At 28.7% G+C, this 23,955-nt stretch overlaps 1 protein-coding gene across 2 annotated transcripts; it reads left to right on the forward strand.

Moving 5' to 3' along the window:
• Nucleotides 1–2,330: 2,330 nt before the first annotated feature.
• LOC127288434 (zinc finger protein 521) lies at nt 2,331–21,292 on the forward strand. 2 transcript variants are annotated; one of them, XM_051315874.1, is made up of 2 exons: nt 2,331–2,588; nt 16,244–21,292. In XM_051315874.1, the coding sequence occupies exon 2, from the start codon at nt 16,316–16,318 to the stop codon at nt 19,733–19,735; it is 3,420 nt and encodes a 1,139-aa protein (XP_051171831.1). In that variant the 5' UTR covers nt 2,331–2,588; nt 16,244–16,315; the 3' UTR covers nt 19,736–21,292. The 2 variants fall into 2 exon arrangements, with proteins under 2 accessions (XP_051171831.1, XP_051171830.1); XM_051315873.1 differs by lacking the exon at nt 2,331–2,588 and adding an exon at nt 12,397–13,219.
• Nucleotides 21,293–23,955: the final 2,663 nt, after the last annotated feature.

Here is a 23,955-nt window from a genome sequence, read left to right on the forward strand (position 1 = left end):
TTAAAATTAATTGATAATCTTCTTGTAAGATTTTAATTAAAACCAAAAGAGAAAATTTTTTTAATTGAATATTAGAAATAGGTTTTAGTAGAGTAATATTTATAATATTTATAATATTTATATTAATATTGTTAATAATATTAATAAATATTAATTGTTATAATAAATTTTTTTGCTTCAACAAAATAATTTTGTTACAACTAATAAAAAATTTGTTTAAACCCGATAACAAATTTTTATTATCACATCCAAATTATTTTGTTTATATTTTTTTTTTTTTATTTTTGTTTACATTTATTTTATTCTTCTTTTATGATTCAACAATTTTTATAAATATTTACAATTCACGAACAATATAATAGTCTCGAATAAAATTAGTTTATCTCTGCCATTTACAAAAATCACAGTTTTTTTTTTTTTTTATTACTGAAAAGAAGACGTTCGAATGTAATAAACTTTATAGGAAGAAGTCTTATAACTTCGTTACAGTTTCAAATTGACTTCTTGTATACAGTATATCTATATATATGTTTGGTCATCCATCTCTTAAAGGCTACATAATACACTTGAGTCAATATTTTCAGCTTCGCGTTACATTTTTATTTTATATTTTAGACAAACCCCTCAATTTCTCGCTCGTAGATAAATAAAAAGAAGAAGTATTAAAAAATGATTTCTCGTGATATCCCGAGATGAATTTTAAATATTTAAAAACAACATTAAATCTCTAAAGTAATTTAGAATGTTTTAAAAAATCTTCAATATCTTGTATTATTTTAAAATACTTTACAATAATTTCAAGATATTTTAAATTTAAAGTATACATAAAATACTTTAAAGTATTTTACATAAAGCACTTTAAAATAATTTGAATACTCTGAAAGTATTTTGAAATACTTAAAAATATCTGGAATTTTTCAAAGTATTTTAAATTGTTTTAAGATATATTTGACTTTTTTAAACTAATTTTAAATATTTTAAAATATCCTTACATCTCTAAAAGTATTTTAAAGTATTTTAAAGTATTTTAAAGTATTTTAAAAAATCTTGACTTTTCTAAAGTACTTTAAAATACTTGGATTTAAAAATACTAAGTTATCTAAAATACTTTAAAATATTGTAAAATACCTTCAATTCTTTGTATTACTTTGAAATACCTTACAAAACTTTCAAGATGTTTTAAATTTAAAGTAGGTACATAAAGTACTTTAAAATACTAGGATTTAAAAATACTAAGTTATCTAAAATACTTTAAAATATTTTAAAATACCCACAATTCTTTGTATTACTTTGAAATACCTTACAAAACTTTCAAGATGTTTTAAATTTAAAGTAGGTACATAAAGTACTTTAAAATATTTTGAATTCCCTGAAAGTATTTTGAAATACTTTAAAAATATCTGGAATTTTTCAAAGTATTTTAAATTGTTTTAAGATAAATTTGCCTTTTTTAAACTAATTTTAAATATTTCAAAATATCCTTACATCTCTAAAAGTATTTTAAAGTATTTTAAAGTATTTTAAAGTATTTTAAAAAAATCTTGACTTTTCTAAAGTACTTTAAAATACTTGGATTTAAAAATACTAAGTTATCTAAAATACTTTAAAATGTTTTAAAATACCCTCAATTCCTCGTATTACTTTGAAATACTTTACAATACTTTCAAGATATTTTAAATTTAAAGTAGGTACATAAAGTACTTTAAAATACTAGGATTTAAAAATACTAAGTTACCTAAAATACTTTAAAATATTTTTAAATACCCTCAACTCCTCGTATTACTTTGAAATACTTTACAATACTTTCAAGATACATTTGAAATTTAAAGTAGGTACATAAAGTACTTTAAAATATTTTAAATTCCCTGAAAGTATTTTGAAATACTTTAAAAATATCTGGAATTTTTCAAAATATTTTAAATTGTTTAAAAAATTTTAAAAGTAAAAGTAAAAGTTTTTACTTTTTAAAAGTAAATTTAAATGTTTTATAATATCCTTATACACCTGTAAAAGTATTTTAAAATCTCCTAAATATTGAAAGTACTTTAAAATATTTTAAAATACCCTAAATTCCTTAAGTTATTTTAAAATATATATATACTTGAAACATCCCTAAGTTATTTTAAAATTCTAAAAATCATTTTAAAAACAATAAAATCTAAAACAGCCAAAAAAATACCCCAAAATCTTATTATCTTGAAATATATATATATATATATATATATATATATATATATATATATTTATATATTATATTGGTTATATATATATATATATATATATATATATATATATATATATATATATATAACAAAAGTAAAAGAAGGCGGAAAATTTTCGACAATAATGGAAAATTCGGCAATACTGTAATTCGAGAAAGCCCTGAAGTCGCCCTTAAGGTCGTCGGACCTGACTTTGAAAGCTCGTGTTTGCGAGGGTGGTAGGGTGCGCCGCCAAGGACTGACTTAGGGATGGTTGAATCAACGCGGGGGTGTAAGGGGGAATTAGTAGATGGCCTAGCGGACAATGTGGGGATACTTTCTCATATCAAGTATGGCTGCTATGGTGGGACGATGGCCAAAACAATTGTAAGTAGCCGCATCTCTTTTTTGCAAATATTTTTACCCCCACCCATCCCCTTTAACAATTTACATATTTCTTTAGTTTCGATAGAAAAAAAAAAATAATCCTTTCACTATTATATTTTCATTCACATTCTCATATATATGCACACGTGTTCTCATTCATAAACACGTACCTGTAAAGATCGAACCACGCGCTTTTTACTCCCATCTCTCTCCTACACTCTTACCCCCCCCCCCTCCCATCCCAACCTACAACGCTTTCCTTTTCGCTATTTATGATCGCTTCACACCTGAACTAATTGCTAGTTGACAATATGATCTCGTAGTTTTTATTATTTTTTTTTGTACTTCAACATTAATAAAATTCCTTATATAATTATTTTAAATTATATTTAATGCTAATTTAATAACTAATTAATTATTTTAAATTTTAATACAATAGCAATTTTATTTCAATATAAAAAAATGTTAGAAAACAATGTTTTTCGATTTATAATATTATCGTTGACTCGAGGAAAATTTTTTTCCTATTAAATAATAACTATAAAAAGAAGCTAATTAAAAATAATTCACTATATATATATATTCGAGCATAAAAGTTGAAAACTTCTATTTGCAAAAAACTTTGTACCACTTCGTATATATATACATTGGTAGTTGTTTTGAACCATCATCCCTTTTTGTCTTTATAATACCATTGTCTTTTCTTCATAAACCTATAATTTAAAGTCTATATACAGTAAAATAAGGAAACTATATAATAACTCTTAGAGCTTTACATATATCAAGAATTACAAAATTATTTCTGGAAAATTTCTCATTGAATTTAAAATACACGTTTTCTTAGCACTTGTAATTTTTATTTCCCTTCGATTAGTATAACGAAACACTTGGAAAAAATATATATCCAATTATGGTGTCGATGATAATTTTTAGGGCACAATTTTTATTGGTTTTGAAAAAAATTTAATTTTTTTGTATTAGAATAGCAAAAAAAAAACAAAAGATAAAAAGAAATAAACGATAGATACCACAACGCTCTCCCATTTAGGACTGACTAAAGAATCGACTTGTGGCTCGAAGTCTTTTGCATGCGAATACAACACGTGTTTATCCGACTACACGCGTTGCGCAGATCCTGAACTACTTCCTCATCCTACCCTTTCCATTCACCTTCCTTTTATAAATTATACATACATACACGTATAATATATTCTTTACATAATGAATATTTTTATTTAAAACATTACAAAAATTTACAATTAAATCTCTTTCCTACTCTCTAAATCTGAATAAGTGAAATTTCACTTAAAATGTGTCAAAAGTCTTCCACGTAGAAAAATAAGTGTATATGCACTTAAAAATAAGTGAAACTTCACTTATTTTTGAGTGAAAACCACTTATTTAAAAGTGCATATACACTTATTTTTCTACGTGGAAGACTTTTGACACATTTTAAGTGAAATTTCACTTATTCAGATTTAGAGAGTAAGCTCACAAAACTAAAAAAGCTGTTTTATTTAACCTTCGCCGGACTGGATACTTTTTATATACACGGTTGACAAGATCCCACCCAGGGTGGGCCAAATGTTTTCTTCTTTGTATATTGCAATAAAAACTTAGAATCATTCAGTTTTTTTCCAAAATTGTTATATGTTACCAAATAATATATTTTATTAATGTTTTGTTGATTTTTTATTTGTTTAAACAATTTATTATTAATAATTTATAACTTTTTCAAATATACATACGACAGTAGAAGAATTTTATAAATTTGTTACCTTTTCTTCGTAGTTATTAATTCAAAGGTTATAAATAAAATAAAATATATAATTCAATTTGCAACAACTATTATTATAAATTGTTTAAACAAATAATTGTTGCTATTTATTAACATTCTTCATAATATTCCTAGAAAATTGCAATTTTTTTCTAATTTTGCAACTTAACAAGCACAACATAATAACACAAAGATTTTATATGAATTTACTATTTAACCAATTGTTTAAACAAATAATTGTTGCTATTTATTAACTTTCTTTATAATGTTCCAAGAAAGTTGCAATTTTTTTCTAATTTTGCAACTTAACAAGCTCAACATAATAAACATGAAGATTTTATATGAATTTAGTATTCAAACGATTGTTTAAACAATTTATTGTTGTTATTTATTAACTTTCTTGTAGTGTACCTAGAAAGATGCAGTTTTTTCATAATTTTGCAATTTATCAAACCGAATATAATATAGCCAGACAGATTTGACATAAATTTACTAATTTAACAATTGTTGAAACAATTGTTGAATTTACAATTTTACATCAAATCTATCTTTTATTATATTCGGCTTGATGAGTTGCAAAATTAGAAAAAAACGGCAACTTTCCAGGTGCCGTACAAAAAAAGTTAGTAAATAACAACAATAAATTGTTTAAACAATTGTTGAATTAATAATTTTACATCAAATCTATCTTTTATTATTTTCGGCTTGATAAATTGCAAAATTAGAAAAAAACTGCATCTTTCTAGGTGCAGAACAAAAAAAGTTAGTAAATAATAACAATAATTGTTTAAACAATTGTTGAATTAATAATTTTACATCAAATCTATCTTTTATTATATTCGGCTTGATAAATTGCAAAATTAGAAAAAAACTGCATCTTTCTAGGTGCAGAACAAAGAAAGTTAATAAATAATAACAATAAATTGTTTAAACAAATGAAAAATGCAATATAATATTTTTTATATCTATTATTTGACATCATAAAACACTCACAGTGAAAAGTCTGCATGATTTCAAGTCTTTTTGTAAAATAGAATTAAAAAAATATCTGAATCATCCCGGTTATCTCCGTACATACATTGATAAAAGTTATAAATAATCAAGAAGAAATTTTTTTTAAAAATTTGTTTTTACATTTTTTGAAAGTTCTTAAGATTTTGTTCAGTGACTTAAAATCGCGAATCAATTAAGGCAAAACTTTAGAAGATATGGCAATTTCAATTTGTCTGGCCCACCCTGGGTGGGCATCTTGTCAAGCGAAGGTTAATAAATTAAATTTACTGTTTTACTTTATATTTAATTTTAATTTAATCGAGAATTATAAACAAAAAAGTTCAAAAAATATAATGAATACACACTAATTTAAAAGCATGCGAGCAGAAATTTTGAAAAGGCCCTGTCAGGGCCCATGTCGAGTAGCTCCAAATTCGCATGAAACAGGGAACCCGATTGGAGCCACAGAAAAAGCCCTATTTCAGCCCGATTAAAATCGATTAAAACCGGGGCCTAACCAGAGCCTAGTTTGGCCCCGGTCGGGTTCCCTGTTTCAGCCAGGTCAGGGCCAGATTGGCGAATTTCTGCACAGGTATCATAAATAAAAACCAAAAATATCAAATTGATATAAAAATTTGTATCAATTTGATACTTTTAAATTATTATGTAAACAATAAAACTAATAAAAAAATTTTTAGTAATTTAATTTAATTAAATTTATTTTTCTTTATTTTCAATTTTATTTTTTATTTGAGATATAAATAAAATTTCCCCCCAAAAAAAACCAAACTTTTTTAATAAGTTATTTTTCTAACAAGTTTCCACTTTTATTTTTCTTATCACACATTCGTCAACTGACAAATTGTAATTGAATTTCGTTAACCGAACAAGGGAAAGTACGGAGACTTTGAAAGTATTCGAAAATCAAATAGAAGGTACAAAACACACGAATCAATTATTATTGAGGGCGAAACATATGGTTTAAATTCAATATTTAAAATATGGGGAAAAGGCGATGTGTATAAACACCCTTCGTATTTTTAGGGTGAGCTGTTGATTCTTCGAAACCCCTATATATATATAGGTTATACATATATTCGGGAACCTGATTATAAACTCCCCTTCCTGTTTTCAATGTCATCATGTTTCAATTCTTATTAATTATGTTCCTCACGAACAATGTATATATATATAAATATATATATGGGAAAGTAATAATGAAACATGCATTAATTTACTTGTTGAGTATACTCTCGAAACTAAAAATTTATACAAAAATTGGACATTCCCATTAATCATTCTTCATTAAATTTGTATGCATACCATCAACATGTCATTTCCTCCGTAACAATCAAAATTTCCTCTAATTGGATAAAATTATGTTTGAAATGTTCAATTGAGTCTGGACATTTGGAGGGTTCGTTATAAAGTATATATACATATATATAGAACGCAAACGATAGAAAATTTACAAACATTATAAAAATCAATCGAAAATAATATACGGAGAAAAAAATTAATTAAATAAAATACAATAAAAAAAAAAAAAAAATTAAATTAAATTTAATAGACTACGAAAAAAAAATTTTACTTTCAATTTTCTTATTATTTTTATAATTCAACGTGTAAATATTTTTATATCTCAAAAAATACTTAATAGACTGAGCTAAAATTTTGTGAATCAAAAATAATAATATAAGGCTCCGTTCTAATACAAAGTACATGGAAAAAAATCTTCACCGCAGGAATAGCGATAAGTTTCATTGAAACAGCGATATGTTTCACTAAAACAGTGAAAGTTTTTGCTATTCTAGAAAAACATATAATGGCAACAAATCCTTACACTATTTTTGGGTTCACAAAATTTTAGCTCAACCTACCCGAAAGATTTCCCGGAAAGTGCCCCCTGGAGGTTCTATCAGAATTCCGCCGAAACTTCCAACGTAATTCCGTCGGAATTCCATCGGAGTTCCAAAGAATTTCCGATTGGATTCCGACGGAATTCCGACGGAATTAGGATTCTAAAAATTAAAAAAAAATTAATCGGAATTCCTTCGGAATCCCATTGGAAATTCTTTGGAATTCCGACGGAATTACGTTGGAAGTTCCGTCGGAATTCCATCGGAGTTCCAAAAAATTTCCGATTGGATTCCGACGGAATTAGGATTCTAAAAATTAAAAAAAAATTAATCGGAATTCCGTCGGAATCCCATCGGAAATTCTTTGGAACTCCGATGGAATTCCGACGGAATTACGTTGGAAGTTCCGGCGGAATTCTGATAGAACCTCCGGGGGTCACTTTCCGGGGAATCTTTCCAAGTGGGTATTAAAGATTTTAAGGGTTTTTTAACAGAATGAAAAAAAGTACTCTGAAAAAATAATTTATTTGATTCAAATACTCGATTACTTGACTATTGTTAAATAAATTTTTATTTGTATCAAATAATTTTTATTTGAATTAAATAAATTTCACGGAGAAAAATGAAGAATTGAATAAAGTAACTTTTACTATACTTTAAAAGTAAAACTGGAACTTTCCGCAATTTCTGCGCAATTTTTACTGCAGAAATAGTAAAATTTCTTATTTGCGGAATAATTTTTACTATTTTTGAAGTAAATTTTACTATATATGAAGTAACAATTGTCAGAAATGCGCAGAAACTGTGGACAGTTACGGTTTTACTTTTAAAGTAGTAAAAGTTACTTTATTCGTATTTTAATTTTTCTCCGTGTTGGATCCAGAAAATATTGAATCAAATACGGAAAATGTGTTTTCTTGATTCAATACTACTTTTTCCAGTGCAATGTGTAAAAAAATTTAATTCAAAATTAAAATCCCCCCCCTCGTTTTTTTATAACTGAAAAAAATGCGAAAAAAAGGCGCGAAACCACTCATGAAGCTTTAATAATAATTTAATCTCATCATCTCCAAATAATTTAAGTCAGCTAATAAAATCAAAGAATTTCACTTTGATTTGAAAAAAGTAATAAATAATTTAATTAAAAAAAAAAAAAGAAAGGACCAAATAATTATAACAAGAAAAAATTCAGTGCAATTTCTTTTGGATGAAGTTGAGAGGGAATCTTGTTGAGATTTCTTAAGACCAAAGTTATTACCAATGGCTCGTCGAATTATAACCATAAAAGTGAGTTTCCTCGGTTTGAGATTCTTCCGCGCGTTGCCATAGTTTCAAATATGGCGTGAGTTGGGTAGTTTGAGGTGGATGGCTCTCGCTCCGCGAGTCGGGGAATGAAATTTTGTTACCCCCTGTTTGAAGGGCAAAAGAGAATGAGCAAGAGAGAGAGAGAAATAAAGAAAGAGAGAGAGAAGAGATGGATTTGCAGGACGGGCACGATGATATTTGTCTTGTTTACGGGAAGACTTATGCGCGTGTGCCGGACACCAAAGTACGAGCAGCTTCGATCAATAGGCCTCTACTAGAAATCTTACACAAAGAAACTCATACTGACAATCACGTGTATATGTTTATATACATATACACGCACTGGACATTGGCTCGCGAACTCTTACTAAGATCGTATAAGAAAAACTTTTTTTTTCCCTATACCTACTATACCACTCTCTGATCCTTTCACTTGAAACTCGAAAAAGGAATCAGAAGAAACGCTCAAGGAATAAAACGAAATGCCAAATACGTGATTCTAGAAATCTAATATATCCCTTTATATATATTATTCTCGCACGTCTCTCATCATTATTATTCCCTATCAGTCTCCGGATATTAGAAACGTTTCCTCTTTTCATTTTTTCAATCCAACATATTTCTCAATTAAACAAAAGTATATTTTTACCCCAACAACACCAATGAGGAAGTCCAAAGAGTTTCTTTTTAATAATAAAAGAAAAGTCTCTAAGAAACTTTAAGAGAAAAGGATTTCAATGCTCTTTTTCTAACTGTATATATATATATATACACAAGTCAATTGTCCAAAGAGTATGTGAATTGAATATATTTACGTTTTTTTCTTCTTTTAAGAAAATTAAAAAAAACAATTTTAATTTTCTTTACAATCATTATTATTTTAATATTACAAAATAAGTAATCAAAATACTGCCTCTTTAAAGTTATATAGAGATGGTTTAAAATTGACTCTTATACAATTAGGAGCAATTTATTTTGCTCATGCAGTTTAGTTGCGGAACATTGTGCAATTTGTCCTTCTAGGCAAAAAGTGATTTAAAACAAAATTTTTTTAATATTTAGTAGTAATAAAATAATTTTACTAACATTTCCAAAAAAAAAATTTATTCAAAATTTCGCCTAGAGTTCATCAACACATCATCATCCAAGATTTTTTTCAGAACTAAATTAAACGCAGTAAAATTTACTTCGACAACCTGTCATATATATTGCCCGCGAGAAATGATTAACGATTGATCATCGTGACTTGACCATAAACCCTATTCGAAAATTCATACTCTTTATTATTCCGAAAATAACATGTTTTTCTCAATCACCCATTTCCTGATTTGAAAGCCAAAAGCTTTATTCTTCTGTTACTCCCCTTTTTTTTAGGGGGGGTGGAGGGATTTTGTGTGTATATATATATATATATACACTATACAGAAAACTACTGTTGTTTGGATGATGCGCGTCTAGGCTGGTGGAGCCGATTGCGCCAACTGCAAAAGGGGATTTTACCTTTTTTTTCAGAAATTCCTAACATACGGGCGTATTTACGACTATTTTCGGAGAATCTGTTCAAATGATTACGAGCCACGCGGTACTGAACCGCAGTTCCTCACAACACACTACCTTGGATAACTCAACCCTCTATATTTTCAACCCTCGCATAATCCAATTTCCATTCTACTAGTCCCTTATCGAGCATTCAATACTGTTGATGCTGTCCTTTTCATCCAGACTGACTAAATCCTCAAAATTGCTGTCAATTTCCCAAAAATTCGATTTCCACGTTCATATCCTTTTTTTTCTCATATATATTCTTCTTTATTGCGCGAACATTAATTTATTTTTGTTTGATTTTCAAATATTAATGCCTCACAATATGCCCTTATATATATTTATACTCTCCAAATTTGAATTAAAGAAAATGTAATTTATAATCTTTGCCAGGGAGTCACAATCACTGTATATACAACAAGCTCCTCGATTAAAATTTACATCATTAAAATAGCTGCGTTGATGGCAATTTTCACATAGTACGGAAACCTTCCCGTATATATACGAAATTTGCTATAGCGCTTTGATTGCTTTTTGGCATGAAAGCATATCAACGATTTTGATATGCCAATTTAGTATGAGCCTCGAGCAAAAATCAGAAGCATACACGCGTATAGATGTATCAAAATTTCTCTCCGTGTAATTATTAAAGCAAAAGATTACTATTTTTTTAATGCGACTGTGTAATAGCCATCAGTGTTTTTATAAAAAAAAAACCAACATTTTGATTTTTGTAAAATCTGAGATCAAAATCACGATTCACAATTCCACTTTTAAAAAATTTTAAATCCAAAAATTTCAACACTTTGTAAAATTCTAAGCCTTGATGATCTTTTCAATCAATATAAAGCAGTAAATCATACTGATCCTTCATTCTTCCTTATTGCCATATGTATTTCTTCAACAAAATTAATTTACACATTAAATTGTGGGCTATTATTTTAATACCAAAATGGATTAACATAAAATTCAACGCTTTAATCCATCGAAGATTAAAATAATAATCAATCTAAAGATTAAAATTCTAAATTAAAATTCTAAATTGTAACAAAGAAAATTAAAAGGCATTAAAATAAGCTGCAACGCTTATTATTTTAATCCAATTTCGCTTATTTTAATACCAAAATGGATTAAAATAAGCAAAATTGGATAAAAATAAGAAGCGTTGCAGCTTATTTTAATGCCTTTTAATTTTCTGTGAAACTGTCAAAAATTGGACTTGGAAACGTTTACAATTTACCAAAGAGAACTTTATCCAATAAAAGATTTTTATCTTTTGTGCAACGTTTTTAAAATACCTCACACTGAAAAATGTTTTTTGCCAACAAAACGTTTGGTTGGTATTAAAACCAAAATTTGTTTTAACAAAATTTTGCCAATCTCAATCCTAACTTTACAACAAGAATCCTTTTTTTTTGGTTGTATCAACCAAAGTAAGATTGAGACTATCAAAATTTTATTGAGACAACAAAAAAATTTTGTTTGTTTAATTCACATCTGTTTAATTAATGTTGATTAAAATAAAATTTTACAAGGACCTCTTTACAGATTTAATTATTTATTGTAGACATATATAATTTGAAATTTTAGTTTCAAATCATAACATTTGAATATTATATGACTACAATAAATAATTAAATCCGAAAAATGCCTTGTAAAATTTGATTTTAATCAACATTAATTAAACGGATTTGAAATAAACCTTTTTTTTGTTGCCTCAACAAAATTTTGATAGTACCAATCTTACTTTGGTTGACACAACTAAAAAAATGATTCTTGTTGTCTTGACTAAAATTCAGATTGAGATTGGCAAAATTTTGTTAACACAAAAAAATTTTGGTTTTAATACCAACCAAACGTTTTGTTGTCAAAACCAAAACCTTTTTCAGTGGCATATAGTTTATAGTATACAGAAAATTGTACCGATAATAAAAATGCATTGCAGATTAAATTAATACCACAAAAGATGAAAAAAATCAATTTTTTCTGAAAGTTAATAAAAATTCTAAGAAAATGATCAAAAACCAATAATTCTACGCGCAGATTTTTAAGAAAAACTTTCAAGGATATTTTTTTCTAAAAAAAAAATGGTTAATATTTTTGCGTTTCACTATGGATAAATTCGAGATAAAATTAAATATCTCATCCCCCTTCATTCTCAGATAATCCACATACATATATGAATCGTCTAAATTTTCCAGAAAACGCATATAATCAGAATGACGGGAGAAGGGATCGAAAGGGAGGGTAAAATGGAAGGGGGAGCCAAGTTTTGGATCGGCGGAAGGGACAGAAATGGTGTATGACAGATCGGCACGAGCAAGACGTCGGGTCGAGCGTGTGCCCGTGTCTGCTCCTCACACATTTTCACTCTCACTTGAAAAAAAAAAACCCAACTTCCCAACCTGGTGAAAAGGACAAACATTCAAACATTGAGCGCGCGTAAAAGTGGTCCTTTATACACACATTTTTTCTTCTTCTTCTTCTTCTTTCATTTCCACTTTTTTCTCTCACTCCGATCATCATCTCTTGTCCTTCTTCTTCTTTTTTTCCCCCCCATATTTCCAGAGTTGAATCTTGGCATTTTTTTCCTTTTCTTTTCCCTTATCCTTACACCCCACCACTTGACACAAGAATACCTGTTCGCTCGCAAGAAGAGAGTGTGCGCACTGACCATTGTCCGCGCCAATCGGGGATCCCCCGTTCCTGGACTCTAGTGACATCCACTAGACTAGATGATTTCCCCCACCTCCCAACAAGCTACCCCACCATTTCCTTGCCACGTGCCGATAACGCCCTTCTTTCGATATACCGGCTACGAAGAATTTTTTCGAAAGACCTTTTTATAATACGTCAGCACACACAGAGAGTGAACGAAGGGTTCCTCATTTCTCGCCGCCGGTGAAACAATTTTTAATCGATGTGTCTCGTGACAGTTTTGTTTTCTTGTGTGACGCTCCGAAAACATGTGGCGGGAGAGTTTAAACAGTGTGACAATTAATTCTTGGAGAAAAATACATTTTCAACAGAGATACTACCGGCAAACAAAAGGGATTTATTACACAAGTGAAAGTGACAGTAAAACAAAACTTCAAGCTTGGAGATGATGATGATGATGATGATTGTGATTGACATTCATTTATTTAGCCTATAGGGTAAGAAAAAATGATCCACTGATCTTTTTTTCCCATTGATGATCTCTATTTAAAGTGCCGCGGAAAATTTTTTCACTCTTATCAATTTTTTACTAATTCAAAATAATTTACAATCTTCGATCAGTGAAACTCCATTCATTGATCAATTATTGATATTGAATTTTTCAATGATTGATCAGTGAATCTTCAATTAATGATCAGTAGATTTCACGTTGATTTTAATAGATTTACTGATCCAATTTTACTATCAAAAGATTTTATTTTTATTAAAGTAATAATTAATTATAAATTAGTTCAGTAAAATTTTATTGATAAGTAATAATTAATAATTAAATTAATAATTGAAAATTAAGATCAATAAAATTTTATTAATCATTTAAATTTTCGATTGATTTCAGATTCTTGATTAGTAAACCATTCAGACTAAAATCTTATGATTGTCAATGAAAATATTAATTACTATCTTGTACAGTGAAACATCAATTTATTAGTAAATTTCACTAATTTGTAAAATATTAATTATAACAAAAGAATAATCAGAATTTTGGTTAGAGTATATTAAACATTAAATTATATAAATTTCACTGATCAATGAATCAATCAATAAATATATTCTCAGTGGAATTAATCAAGAGATTTTATAAATTAGTAAATCTGATTAATTAACCCCTTATTAATCAATAGATTTTACAAACTAATCGGTAAATTTTATTTTTATTTTTAACCCATTAGTAAATTTAAATTATTTTCGAATCATTAAAACCTTTAATACAAATTAATTGCTACTAATTATGACATATTTCATAGTAGTTTAATAATTAAGAGTAAATTATTTTCAAGTAGTAAAAAATTTTAACACGGATTAATTGTCAGAGTGATTAAATAAACACGCGAGAAAATTTGATTATCAATACTAATCTAGAATTTTAATTAAAATAATTAGAAAATTCGAGTAACAATAAAAATTTTATTAAACAAGCGTCTAAATTCTAGTTAATTAAGTAAAATCCTATTTTAGTCACTTATAAATTAATTCCAAGATCTTTTTCTAAAATAAATTAAAAATATTAATATTCATTTATATTTTTATAAAAATAAAACAAAATAATAGTTAACATTCTACTGTATTTTTATTGTATTGTATTTTTAAAAACTAATATTTCGTTTTCTTTCAATTTAATTTCTATTAATTTGATTCTCAATTTCTTATAGATTTGAAAGTTTATTATTTTTTCAATTTCCCATAATTTTTTGTTATAAAAAAACTCTTGTAATTTCAAATAAAACGTTAATTATGTTTTTCTCATTCTTATTAAAAAAAAGAAGTAAAAAAAGATGTTAATTTTTTGTTTATAAAAAATATCATTGACATGTAAAAGATAAAAATGAAAAAAAAATAGATAAACATTTATTTTATTTATGGAACAAAATCTCAGTGTCACTGAAGTAACAAATTAATTCAAAAAAAAAAATTTATCATAACTCAATTTTAATTTGATTTATTATTAATTCAATTTCCGTTTCATTGAAAGTTTAACTTATGCTTAACTTAATTTTCAATTTAATTTAAATTTGCTTCAATGATTTTAATGTAATCTATATAAATGTCATTTAAATTATATAATTTCAATAATTGTATATAAAGATTTTATAATTATAAATGAAATTTTTAGAAAATTATTAAAATTCTAATTTAAACGACTCTTTTCTTTATCATAAAAAATGCGATTAAAAATATTAAATCTAGCTAGAAACTTGTTTTCGACAATTTTTCATTTTTCGCTTATCGAATTTTAGATAATAAAGGTTAAAGTCGAATAAACTGAGAAACAATATGTGCAGTGAAATACTAGATTAAAAAACTGTTTCGAAACTATAAAATTTTTAAAATGTCAATATTTCATGAATTCGAACTAAAATAATTTTCAAATAGTTTCTCTACAGCAATAATAAACATTTTCTTTGGAAATTGATGAAAAAAAAAAAATCATTTATTATAGAGATGAGAATGTAGAAGAAAAAATATATAAATTATTGTAATTTGCATTTTAAAAAAAGCATATAAAAATCTGAGAAGGAAATTAAGATAAAAAAGATAAGAAACCGGAAAGAGATTTCATAAGATTTAGTGGGGAGAGTTACTTGATCTATATCTGGAAATTTTAATCAAGAAATTTCTTAATTACAAGTTTTTTTTTTTAATTTCGCTCCATAATTCTCCTAAGGGAGTAAAACTTTTTCTACACTTGTATAAAATGTTTTAACACAATTTAAAATTTTTCAATTATGATTTTAAAAATTAAAAAAAAATTCGAAAATTACTTTTCACCGATTTTTGGAAATTGGTTTTCCAAATATATAAGAGAATACGCATATGAGTCACCCTCACCAGGACCCTGATTCAGTTGGTGTTCCTATCGAACCATTTTCGAGGGTGTCTCACCACGTCTCGTTCGCCAACTTTCGGTTTTCTTTTTCTCCCTTCGTATACGAAATTCTCGTTAGGCGCGTGAACCCTCCACTTCGATTTTCGTCGACTAAAATCATTATAACATTCTCAATTAATGCCGCCATGCGCATAGAGGCCTTATTTCAACCTCACCCCCTCAAATATAATTTCGAAATCCTCTTACAGGCATCGCATCAACTAGATTCATTAATAAAGTATCAAATTCCTGATTGGGGGTGGCAGCCTCCAATATTCAAGAGGGCTGGAATCGTTCAACATTATACTTTTTTTTTTCCACGTTGTAGCAATTTTTGACGGTCAGAAAATCAATATATGTAACGAGGGGTCTATTGAAACAATCATCCCAAAAATTTCATTTTCCTTCGTCAATCGTTATAAACTTAATCTCAATATATAATGCACACATTCTCAATTCTAATATCTTGTCAGATAATAATTTATAATTTTTAGTTTTTGGTATTGTTTTTTTCTTTCCAATCATACTAATTATTCGATATTGAAAATAAATAAAAAGAAAAACATTTTGAACAGTAAATTTCATTATCTGATTTCAGACATTAGAGTCGAAAAAGAAACGGTGCCACCCGGAGAAGGTAGGCGAGAGCTAAAAAAGTGGAATCTCGAGAATGACGTCGACAGTGGTCCAGGAAGTGAGGCTGTCCGATCCAGGAGAATTGGACAGTGATGGATCGAGCAGCGAGGATCGAGATGCCAGGAAACGACTTCTTGGCGAGGCAGATTCTGCTGGTCCAAAGAAACGACGAAAACAATCGACTCCAGTGAGATTCCCAACTTCCTTAATGTTGGGCGATCATCCTGAGTCCGAGGAAGACGAGGAGCAGGATGCAGTTTCGGAAGGTAAGCCGAATTCGCCAGCGGCAGAATCTCTTCAAGGTCATCAAAGAATAAAAGACGAAAATTTAAATACAGAATTCCGCTGTCAGTATTGTAGTCAATCATTCGATGGCAAAGCAACTCTCGATTTGCATTTAGAATGCGAGCACAATCTTGTAGCGTCCCAATTAAATTCCGAGAGTCAATCACCACAGTCCGGAAGTCAAATTCAAATGAAAGTAGAAACGATCAATCAATTAGATCAGACCCTTAATTTAGTTAATGTCCCAAATATCGAAATGAAAAATTTAGCTTCCCCGTGGCTCACGGATCAGGTGCAATCACAAAATCAACAATCAAACGAAGAATGGTCAGCCTCAATTCACATGATGCCAAAATTGCCAGCCTTACCAAATTTTCCCGGTGGTCTACCTCAATATTTACCATTACCTCCAGGATTTCCACTTTCCGATTCTAGTCAGATTCATAGACCAAATTTAGGCCCAGCTCCAATGAGGATTTTCAATCCTGACGCTTACTGTGATCTTTGCAATAAAGAATTTTGCAATAAATATTTTCTCAAAACGCACAAAGCCAATAAACACGGGATTTATGACTCACTAAATCCAGTGCCAATGGCCGAGAATAGTGGAGCTTTATCTGGACCAATTTATCCTATTGGACAAATAACAGGACAATTGCCCGGAAACAGTGTCAAAATGGAACCGATTCTAACAGTAGATAATAATGTACAATCCCCAAAGATAAATCAACCAAGTATTCCATGTGATGACATGCAAAAAGTTCACACTGATCAAGGAGATCAAACAAATATCATTCAAACATCAGACAATGAAAGAGATCTTCAGTATCAAAGTCCAGGTGCAATGGAGATGCTTTTTAAACAAGAATATGGACTCGAACAGGAAAACAGTTCATTCATGCCCCCACCGAGGCATCTCTCACCCCAGGCCATTCAACAAGCGAAAGAATCAAATTTCAACGTGGAACGTCTTCGTAAACTTGGCGTTCTAAATCCTGATGCATTTTGTGAAATCTGCTGCAAAGAATACTGTAACAATTATTTTTTGCGCACTCATAAACTTAAAAGGCACGGAATAATCATTCAAGACGAGAAACCACCAATAAATCCTGGATCAGCAGCTACTTGGCATCAGGTGCAAACCAGTCCTCTAAATCTCATTATCAATGAATCGGGCAATGGATCCGAGTACAGCGATCGATCAACCGACGATCACGAATGCAATTCTTGTGGTATACGTTTTCAAACGCAAGGTCTCTTTGAATCTCATCGGCAACGAGTTCATCCCGACGAAGAAATTTCATCAAAAAATGATTTTGAACACGACACTCTAGATCAACGTTCCATTTCAAACAACGATTCAATTTCAGAGGATTTACAAAAACTCCAAACAATGATCCTACAATTAAATGGCATTGAAAATAAAATTACCCCCTGTTCCATTTGCAGTAAGGAATGTGATTCAAAAGCAGCATTAAAAATTCATATGCAGGAACATGGTATCACATCAGAGGATGCCAGTTCACCAACTCATAGTCGAGAAAAATCCCTAACACCCCTGAGTACAACAACATATTGTACACTCTGCGAAAAGGAATATCCTAATCAAGACGCCCTACGAAAACATATATCCGATGATCACAAATCAATTTCAAATAGTGATTTAAATTCCCTTCCACCGATACCATCAATTTCCATGCCCACAACACCAACATCATCTGTACCAACACCTGAACGTAAATCCTCATCACTGACACCAACATCAAGTTACTGTGAAATTTGCAACAAGGAACTGTGCAACAAGTACTTTATGAAAACCCACATGCAACGAATGCATGGTATCGAAATAGAAAACGGTGCTCAAATTGGTGGTGTTATTTGCAACATTTGTAACAAGGAATTGTGCAGCAAATACTTTTTGCGAGTACACAAACACAATACACATGGAATTATTGAAGAGGGATCAAATCTCTCAACAAACAGCAAACCCGAAACATTTGATGCATCAAGTTCTGATGATTCGGCATTAAAACCCGAACAACTTGGCGATTTAAATCATCGATATTTTACACATTTCACCGAAGTTTGTCCAATTTGTAACCGACGATTTCGAAGTATCAAATGGCTCAAAGCACATCTATTGGGTGATCATGGCAAATTAGGTGTTGACAAATGGAAAGAATTGGAACAACAATATCAAGCGAATCATACAAAAAATAATCGTTTACCCGGTACATCTCGTGTTCCATCAATAAATTCAAATTTAAAAATACCAAATGGCTTTGAATCCACTCAAAACAAAGGCACCGATCTCACATCACTTGGCAATCAAGTACTCTCCAATCTTTTCGGCTCATCGACCGAAGATCAACAATCCAAAACATACAGATGTTCCTATTGTAATTTCTCAACGACAGTTTTACCCTTTCTCTTCCTTCACGAGAGATCACATACAAATCCACAAGAAAATATCACCGAAAACGAAAGAATCCTCCAATGTCCACTTTGTCCACACAGTTTCTCTCAACCCGATCATTTTCATCATCATCTACTCACGCGTCATCAATTTCCAAATTTTCTCTCACAATTCCCACCGCCATTATTCAATAACATGAGGCTTGAAACATTTGGTGAAAAAATTCTCGAATCAAAAGAACAATTCAATGAAAAAATCATTGAATCATCAAAAGATGATGATGATCAAAAACAAAATTCACGAATTAATTTCAATGAAAGTGAATCTCAAAAGAAAAATGACACTGCCGTTCAAGTGACACCGCAGGGAGTTTATAAATGTGCTCAATGTGGATTTGCAACAGCAAATTTAAATCGAATAAAAAAACACATTAAAAAAGATCATAAGGGATTTGGTGAACCAACGGAAAGTGTCATCTCAGAATTGAGTAAAATTCTCAAGGAAGTCGCAAATAAACATAAAGTTCCAGCGAGTTATGCGATGCCACAAGACATGAACTCAAATCCAGAGAAGACAATAATGCAACCATTTTTAATCGAAGAACAACAATTTCTTTCATCTCAAGATTGCAGCACAACTGGTAGCGAAGAATCTGGATCAGCGAAACGTTTTGCACCGGCCTTGGTCTACCTGCCAGTTAAGGCTCGTGTCAGTGGTTCTCTCACGGCCTCATTCACATTAAGTCCCGCGTAAACTAATAAAATTTTCTCCAAGGACAATTTTCTTTTTCCAAATAGAAGAAAAAAATTCTTTCCATCATTGAAAGCCTCAATTTCTGCCTATGAGAATATCACAAAGAGTTCTCTCTGAGAATTTTCTTTCTATATGAGAAGATTTGAAAAAAAAAAAACGATGGTCCAGATTGCACCTCGTTACAATCAGAGCACACGGTATTTGTTCCTAAATTGCCAATGAAAATATAGTATTTTTTTAATAAAAAAAAAAAGTTCTGATTAATTTTTTTGATCATTTCTATTTCATTCACTCGGTATACGTATATTTGTACAAAAAAAAAAAAATCGATCATCCCTCGATTAAAAACTAATTGGCCCCGTATTTAGAAAAAAAAAAAGTTGTTGTAATACGTATATTCTAATCGCGATGTTATAGTGTAAATATTAATTATAAAATTTGATTAAGATTGATTGAGTGATCGACAAAGTTCCTATATTTTAAATGCGTCGGGCCCTCTCAGGGAAGATCGACAAGATTCTTGTCTAAAAAAAAACCAAAAATTTAGTTCTCATTTATTTTCAATTTCATTTTTATCTATATTCATAATATAAATATATATATTATAATAGTCGAACCTTTTACTACGCGCCAATTTAATATGATAAGACCAAGATTTATATAAAAAAAAAATAATAATATAAAAAAAACTATAGGATATTTTTCAATACGGGAACAATAGAGCACGGATAGATTTTGCGATAAATACCATTGTTATCATTATATAAAAACGACATAAAAAATAATCCCGTCTGATGATTATATGAAGAAAAAAAAAGTACCGATAATTTTTAAGTACGATTTAAAAAAAAAATTAGAGAATATCAAGGAGCAAAAACTAACAAACTCAGGGTGAACACAGTATAACCCAGTAACAAAAGTACAATATTATACACAGCCAACTCATTATATAATTGAAAAAATATATTGAAAAAAAATGTATGATATAAAGCCCTAAGGTTTTTTATAAGGATATCCCCCCCCCCCAAAAAAACATTGACATGAAAATGACCAAAAAAAAAAAAACGCTCTATTAATTTAGTAATCTAGTCAAGCATAGCTAGTCTCTAAAAAAACAAAAAAATAAATAAAACTTAAAAACCATATTTATCGTCACAGAAAAAAATGGATATTAAGAATTTAATAAATAATAATATTAGAGTGATATTACAGGGATGTAAAGAAAGGGATGTATTATCTAGATTTTAACGCTTAGTATTTACACATTTTCATTTAACATCAGATGCGCTATTGAATTAATTTAATGTCTCGAAAATTAACTCGAGCAGTTAAAATATTCAAATATCTATCACGCAACAGCCGAAATTTTATTTAATGTAATTTACTTAAATATGCGGTTTCTCTTATAATATCATAAATGTATGTTTAACATAATAACAGATAATTATTTATCATAAAATTTTTTTTCCAACACGTTTCAATTTTACATAGAATCAATTAAAAATTATCAACATAATTAATTTAGAAAACTAATCAAATGATATAAAACAACATAAAAAAAAAAAATTATAAAAATAATAAGAGTTAGAGTAATAATAGTAAGAGAATTTGCATTTTAGTAAAATCATATTTTATTATCTTGATAAAAATTATGAAAATTTGTAAAAAAAACTAACTGTTATTATGATAATTATTGTTATGATAAAATAAATAAATAATAGCTTCTAAATAAAAATTAGATTCAAACGTAACTCGATAATAAGCAGATTAAATTGTTGATTCGAAGCCATATATATATATATTAAATCAAATAAACGAAATAATAGGCTACGTCGTCATCAGTTAATTTAATATTATAATTTTTTTTTTAGTAGAAATTTATAATTTCAATTTAATTCAACTTTTTTTTTTTGAAAAATTCTGAACACTAAGGATGAAATAAAATTAACCAAATGAAATGAATAAAATAGAAGAATTTATAAATTCAAGTATATTAAAATATTCAAAATAATATCTAAATATATAGTGCAATTTCATAATTGAAAAAATAAAATAGTATTCTCATCCATTTTTTTCTGTGACAATGATGCCGCAAAATTTGAGTACATTGAAATAAACTACAAAAAATTTCTTTCAAAAAAAAACTGTTTTATTCGCAAAAAATATTGCAACAAATCACAAAAGGGACTCATTTTGCGGCATCAGTACACCGAAAAAAAAATTCTAGAAATAAATATTTTCATACCTATTTTACAATAATTCAATATGTATTTTGTTCTTAAATTCAGTATATTCTACTCTTAAAATAAAAATAAATTATACATTTTTTACATTTAAAAATATTTTCTTTTGAAAACGAATGTATTTATATCATAAAATATAAATGAGAATATATTCTAAATTTAGGAATATATTATCAAACATTATAAATAAATTAATAGTTTATTAAGAGTAAAATATACTGAATATATCTATATAAATAGTGAATAATAAAATAAATTATTCTAAAATAGGTGACAAATATATTTTCAATTTTAGAATTTTTCTCCTTTTTTTCGGTAATATCTCTCAACTGCCTTTTGAACGGCGTACGGTGAAACGATGACTTAAAGTTCCTTTTGAGAAATTGTTCGTTTTCGTGCCTTGCAGCTTGCAAAGAAACTGAGAATCAAAATTTTTTTATATGAAAAATAAAAAAAAAAAAAAAATGTAAAATATATCTAGGTCAATAATGCTCTTCTCTCTCGTAATGGCCAATTTTTTTTTGTGCAATGGGGGGGTTTAACGAATCACCTTGAAAACGGAAAATTATTACTTTCACCCCTTTTTGTTAGATGACAACGAAAAAAAAAAAAAATGTCAGCTTTTCCCCCTTTTTGCGTATATCACAGTGTTTGAAACGACCGTTTTCAGGTAAATTCTACGTTTTTAGGTGATTTTTACCCCCTTTAAGTAAAGTGCCAGGTACTCAATATTAACGGCCTATATGACAATATTCGACAGAAAAATGCTTGAAAATACGATGCAGCTGTTCCCACATGGTATGTGAGTGACCACGCGGTTGTTGGAAATTGCAGCCACCCCTCTAACCCAACATCACTCCCCAAAAATATATAATATTCGTATTCCGGATGAAGGGACTGATATAGACAGACGGACGGACAAACTTAAGGACTTGTTTCCGTTTGATGCACACGCCATTGCATTGACAATGTCCTTCCCACAAAATTAGACTGCGTAAGCGTGATAGCCGCAAATTTTCATTTGTTCCCTTTCACCTCATCATATATATATATATATATATATAAGTCCCTCCCAAATTATTTTCTAACCAATGTTTGGAAGAAAATCCTTAACCACAACCTCATTTGTCTTTCTATATTCTAAGCCAACATTATTAGCTCTAATAATAGAAGTTTTTATTGAAACAAAAATTTTATACAAACTTAATAATGAAAATTAGTTCTCTAACATATGACAAAGTGGTTGCGGGGGGGGGACTTTTTTTTTATCGTTAATCTTAATTATAGCATTAAATTTTTTATTACTTGTGCATTTCAATTTTTGTCATTTTTTTTTTTTTTTATTTTGTACGGCGCTCTTTCCCAGACACTATTTAAGAATGAAGTAGATCCTCGCGTGACCCGACATCACAATCGAAATATAATTGTTTCTTCGTGCACAAAAGTGTCGAATCACGTTTATTTCGTGTGTCTATCGCGATCGCCCCTGATTGACCTTAAATTACAAAATGTACAAAACTTTTCGGAAATTTTTTACTTTTGTGCGAAATAAAACTTTTTTTTTTGTCAAAGTCATTTTTTTAATCACACAAAATTTATGTTTATGATTAACGATTTTGAAGAAAAAATAATAATAATAATAATTTCTATGCAAATTATTATAATTTTCTGTTTATAAAAAATATTATTATAACATTTTTGAATAACAATATTTAAAAGAAAATATTAATTTGTATAGGCGACAATTTTTATTATTATGCGGATGAAATTTTTTTTTTAATAGTTACAGTGGAACCTCGATTATCCGAACCGAAAAACATTTTATCCGAACTTCTATTATCCGAACTATTTTTTGGTCTCCCGAATTTTAAATTTTATTTTCTCTATTTATTTTATCATTCATTCATTTCTGAGAAGAATGCGTGATTCGGCATCTAAAAAACGAATAGATGCGCTATCTTTCAAAGCAAAATAACC

Source organism: Leptopilina boulardi, unplaced genomic scaffold (genome assembly GCF_019393585.1).
Source record: "Leptopilina boulardi isolate dan_hultmark-lab unplaced genomic scaffold, ZJU_Lbou_2.1 LbouV2_386, whole genome shotgun sequence".
Lineage (NCBI taxonomy): Eukaryota > Metazoa > Arthropoda > Insecta > Hymenoptera > Figitidae > Leptopilina > Leptopilina boulardi.